This window comes from Argentina silus, assembly GCF_951799395.1.
Source record: "Argentina silus genome assembly, chromosome: 2".
Lineage (NCBI taxonomy): Eukaryota > Metazoa > Chordata > Actinopteri > Argentiniformes > Argentinidae > Argentina > Argentina silus.
This window is the reverse complement of record NC_139656.1, coordinates 33,687,846-33,692,845: the sequence shown is the minus strand read 5'-3', so window position 1 is coordinate 33,692,845 and position 5,000 is coordinate 33,687,846. Positions and strand designations below refer to the sequence as shown.

The 5,000-nt window shown below is 41.5% G+C and overlaps 1 protein-coding gene across 6 annotated transcripts in view; it reads left to right on the top strand.

Moving 5' to 3' along the window:
* The first annotated feature begins 3,514 nt into the window (after positions 1–3,514).
* The window catches only part of tcf7 (transcription factor 7), a 58,135-nt gene continuing 56,649 nt past the window's right edge, over positions 3,515–5,000 (top strand). For all 6 annotated transcript variants that reach the window (XM_083695762.1, XM_083695760.1, XM_083695758.1 and 3 more), the window contains exons 1-2: positions 3,515–3,907; positions 4,057–4,129. In XM_083695762.1, the coding sequence (XP_083551888.1) occupies positions 3,725–3,907; positions 4,057–4,129 (256 nt within the window). In that variant the 5' untranslated portion in view covers positions 3,515–3,724. The remainder of the gene's footprint in view (positions 3,908–4,056; positions 4,130–5,000) is intronic.

Sequence of the window (5,000 nt, the reverse complement as noted above, 5' to 3'; positions counted from 1 at the left end):
TGTGTAGTGTGTAAGGAGTGTGGAGTGAATGGCTTGGCTCCACATCAAAGGGCCCCTGCAAGTCTCTGCATTAACGAGCCCCTTTGTTTCCTGCCTCCCAGATTACAACAGGTTCCTCCCTCCACTGCTGCCACGGCCAGCCAGGACGCTCAGCCTCCCAGATTACAACAGGTTCCTCCCTCCACTGCTGCCACGGCCAGCCAGGACGCTCAGCCTCCCAGATTACAACAGGTTCCTCCCTCCAGGACGCTCAGCCTCCCAGATTACAACAGGTTCCTCCCTCCAGGACGCTCAGCCTCCCAGATTACAACAGGTTCCTCCCTCCAGGACGCTCAGCCTCCCAGATTACAACAGGTTCCTCCCTCCAGGACGCTCAGCCTCGCAGCCTCTGGGTTTAGGAGCTGCTAGGGCACAGTAACCTCAGGACCGCAGCCTTGTCCTCTTCACCACCCAGGCCAGGCCAGGCCAGGCCAGGCCAGAACAGCCCTGCACAGGGGAGCTAGGAACAGCTAGTATCACAAAGACCCATTTCCCTATAGTCTGGTACACACGGGTTAGTCCATGTCACTAGGATAGCCTGGGGACAAGGTTACCACTAACCCAACATCATTTACACCGTGATTATGATGTCATGATTTATGCAATTCCTTTCTTTCCTGTTTTTATAATTCTTCTCTACTTAATTTTTAACCTTTTTTTAAAGTGCATGTGTATGGAATGTATGGTATGATATTGTTCCGTACTGAAGCAGTTTCCTGACAACCTTCGACTGGTGTGGCAGTCAGCATCAACATCAATTATATTGACATCATGTCAACCTCTGAGATTTATTCAAAAACATTTGTTTAAACATCCTACGTGTGCGTCTAAGAGACAGCAGCAGACCTATCAGGTCACAGTTTTATTACCTTACATTACAAGTTTAGTTAACATCATCACAACAAGACCTATAACAAGACCTGTTATACTGTAACACCATTTCCAGCTTCAATAATCGTACAAATCTGCTCAATCACTTCCATTTACAGCCTTTCACGCTGAAGAGTAGTTTCATACTAGCATAAAATAATCCAACATTTCATGGGAGAGACCTTCATAAAATTAGACTTATTTAAAAGATTTGTTAAGATAGAGTATTGCTTGCTGGATGTTGCTTCGGAGAACATGTTTTTGGTTGGGGGGAAACTACCAATAAAACGCACACAAGTGGTTCTAGTTAGGAGCAGTGCCCTTCGATGTGGCTTAACCTCAATGAAAGGATATAATTTAATTAGTTTGCAGCTTTAATGTCGGTGAAGTTTATTTAGAAAGCAGAGTATATAATCTTTTTTGGAGGGTAGGAACTAGCAATTCATCCTTTGTGCCATAAAAAAGTCTGTGCAAAAGAAAATGGTTTCCCTTTGAGAATGATTAAGAAATGGAAAAGGAATTAGTTTAACCGACCAAGTTTCTCACTTCAAATGGTTCAATTGTTCTGCAACTGAGAGAGGAAGAAGGTTTAGTTTGTATTCTTTGTTTCTAATGGAACTTTTTATTTTCATTGTTTAATTATTTTCTATCTCATTTCTGTGGATTCTAAGTATTTCAGCAGACATTCAAAGCTATAAAGATTCTATTATCTCTGTGTAAGTGATGATTCTGTAACAGCAATGAAAACAGCAGCACAGCAAAACACTTATAACACCTTTATTACTGTTCTTGCTCAGTCCCTCTGTAAGAATATGAATCTCTATTAAATGACTAAATGGAAATGTAATATTATTTGATTTGTCAATATTGCTCAAAAATACCACTTCTCTCAGCAATAATACTAAACTTATCAGACTTATCAGACAGCCCTGAGTTTTACAAATGAACTTTGCACTGACTCTGTGACGATGCCCCCCTTTGTGTTAAACCGTGGCCTGCAGGTATGATAGAGAGGTATATATTTTTCTCTTGACATGAAGTCCTGCCGTTGACAGCTGTTGACCACGTTAGTCTATTTTCTTTCCTTATTTGGTGCTTCCTGCCCCTTAGGGGAAGCGGAGAGTATAATTTACTGAAACCTGACGTCATGTCTCCAGTTCTCATCGGAGATAACAGAAGAGGATACACTGAGTGAATGAGCCATGCAAACACGAGACAGATAACATAGACTCAGAGTCTGACATAGATCTAGCAAATTAATTACCAATCCACTACTTATACATACACTCTCTCTCTCTCTCTCTCTCTCACACACACACACATGCACACACGCACATGTACACACACACACACACACACACACACATGCACACACGCACATGCACACACACACACACATGCACACACGCACATGTACACACACACACACACACACACACACACACACACACACACACACACACACACATGCAGTCCAGTAAAGGAACATTCACAGCAACACCATCTCAAGGATAGATATGTGAGGAGCACAGAATGAAGCAAGAACCATGTTGGAAAAACTGGTTCTGAGAGAAGAAGAAAAAACAGCTGTCTATATTTAATCACTGCGAATAAACAAGGAGTTTAAACAACTCATTTATAATTTAGATTTGCATACATTAAACTGCTCATTTTAATCTTTTTATTAATATGCATGGACAATATTGTATAAATATGCAGCTTTATGCAAATACCAGGCACATTTTCTGTTTGTATTTAATTCTATTTCCCAGCTGTGGTTCGTCATTTTCATTCAAGGCAACAGATTAAGTCAAATATTAAGTCACAGCATGGGAGTGTATAAACATTTCTCAATTAAAAACTCTGAAGACCGATGCTACTGTATCAGCATTAAAAATGCATTGGCATAGGAGGGAAAGATAGGAGCGGCTGAGACTTGTTTGACAAGACACCAGACTCCTAGTCGACATCTTTGAACTACATTCTTTTTTTTTTTTTCAAAATGTTGTTTTTCCTTCAATCAAATAGTTTCAATCTGGCCTGCAATTTGCTGGTTTTCGGAGATTGCTACAAAATCTAAGTGCTGTAGAAACTAGCTAAAAACATATTATTCCTCTTTTATTGATGAGCTTGACTGGTTCTCTGGTGGTTTACAGAGCATGTCCTAGATGTGACAGTCTCAGCTGGTGTTACAATGTCAATCTTAAAATGTTCCATCAAACCCACAACTGTGTCACACCGCTTTGTGTCTATGTAGCTTTATGCAAAATAGATACACACAGAAGTTCTATACCTTTAACCGAATGTTGTCGAATACATCTAGTAGCAACTATTTTATCAAAGCACAAGAGTCAGAATCGCAGTAGAGCTGCCGCCTGCTCACGGGTTGGTATGCGGTGTCTTTTACCAGGACTTCGGTCTTTGTTAAAAACAAGTAACTCCATGCAATGATGAAGTGTTAGAAGTCATGAATAATGCCAAAAGGCTCTGTAGGTGATGTCTCTTTAAGAGCGGAACCCACTGCTGAAACAAATGTACAACCCCCAACAAGTCATTGAATCTGTCAATCACCGGTCGGCACCCTTTGATGTTTGGAGTCCTCGCCTTGTCTAGAGCTCAAATGCACTATTTGTTGCTGCCGGGCTGCATTACTTTCAACTTGCGGGGCCCCTACACAGCAGAGCAACTTTCGTTTTGTTTTAATACTTTGTCCGTTTATCTGAGAGCAAAACGACTAGAGAGGTTAATAGAAAGTTTCCTTCTTTGATCAAAGGAGCGCCGCAGATTTTTTACATTTGTTATTTTTAACAGGAACATGCCTCAGCTCAGTAGCGGCGGAGGGGATGATCTCGGAGCGAACGATGAGATGATATCCTTCAAGGATGAAGGCGAACAAGATGAGAAAATTCAAGAAAACGCTTTTACAGAAAGGGACCTAGCTGACCTCAAGTCGTCTCTGGTGAATGAATCGGAAATTAATCAAAGTCCGAACGCAGCGGTAGGTACCGAAGGAGGGAGAGAGAGAGCTCCTTCTGCGCTGTCGGTCGGGAAGGCAGGGGAGCGTTCTTGTGTATGAAACTTCTGTGGTGTGTTGTTATTCCTAGATAACTAACATGTTTTTACTGTCACCCCCTCGGTCACTTCCAGGCGGTCAGACGGGGACAGCAGAATGAACACAGAGGTTATCCAGAGAAACACCGGGAACATCTCGACGGCGGCGGTAAGAATCAGCTCCGCACATTCTCTCAGACGGTAGCCGGGGTAGTCGCCTTTGATCTCGTCGCTTTGACAACAACTGATGTTGCACTCCCAAAGTGTTCCGAAATTGTCAGTGTTGTATAAAACAACTGTACTGCTTTAGAAAAGAAAATAATCTCCGATATAACTTTATAACATATAAATTATTTGTCCGTTGTATGGGACCAGTTTCACTCCTAAATATAATTGGATGCGTGTCTTGTAAATAATCATCGCTGAAGCCATATCTGAGCAGTCAAAAGTTAACTTTGTGCCCCAACAACTTTTGGATGTAACTCCACAATGTAGCTGTAACAAAACCGTGTCAGGCAATTCATGCGTTCACCATGAAACACGGATTCTCATCCAGACCATGCATGTTCATGTGTCACTCACTGACCCTCTGTTTGTAAAGTCTGTAAGGATGTATCTCACATCTGTTGTTACCGTCAACACCCTAGAAAGATCAGTGGTAAAGCTCAGCGTGGTGACTGTTAAACAACAACAACAACAACAACAACAACAACAACAACAACAACAACAACAACAACACCCAGGCGGGCGGGTGTTTATTTTTGACGTCTTGTCATTTTGTCACTCAAAAGTGTGACCGTGGGGACAGTAACCTCGAGTCCATCTGTCGAAGATTTGTCTTTACTTGTTATGGAGAGTTCTGTTAACAGTAAGGTGTCCTTTCTAAGATTCAACCAATTATGTATGCTTTGTGTTACAGATGTTTTAACTATCTATGAATTGCTAATTAATTATAAACTGCTACAGACTACTTATAAACCCTTCACAAACATTTTAATATACTTTACCTTAGTACCTTACTGGAAAGTGTTCACTTTCTC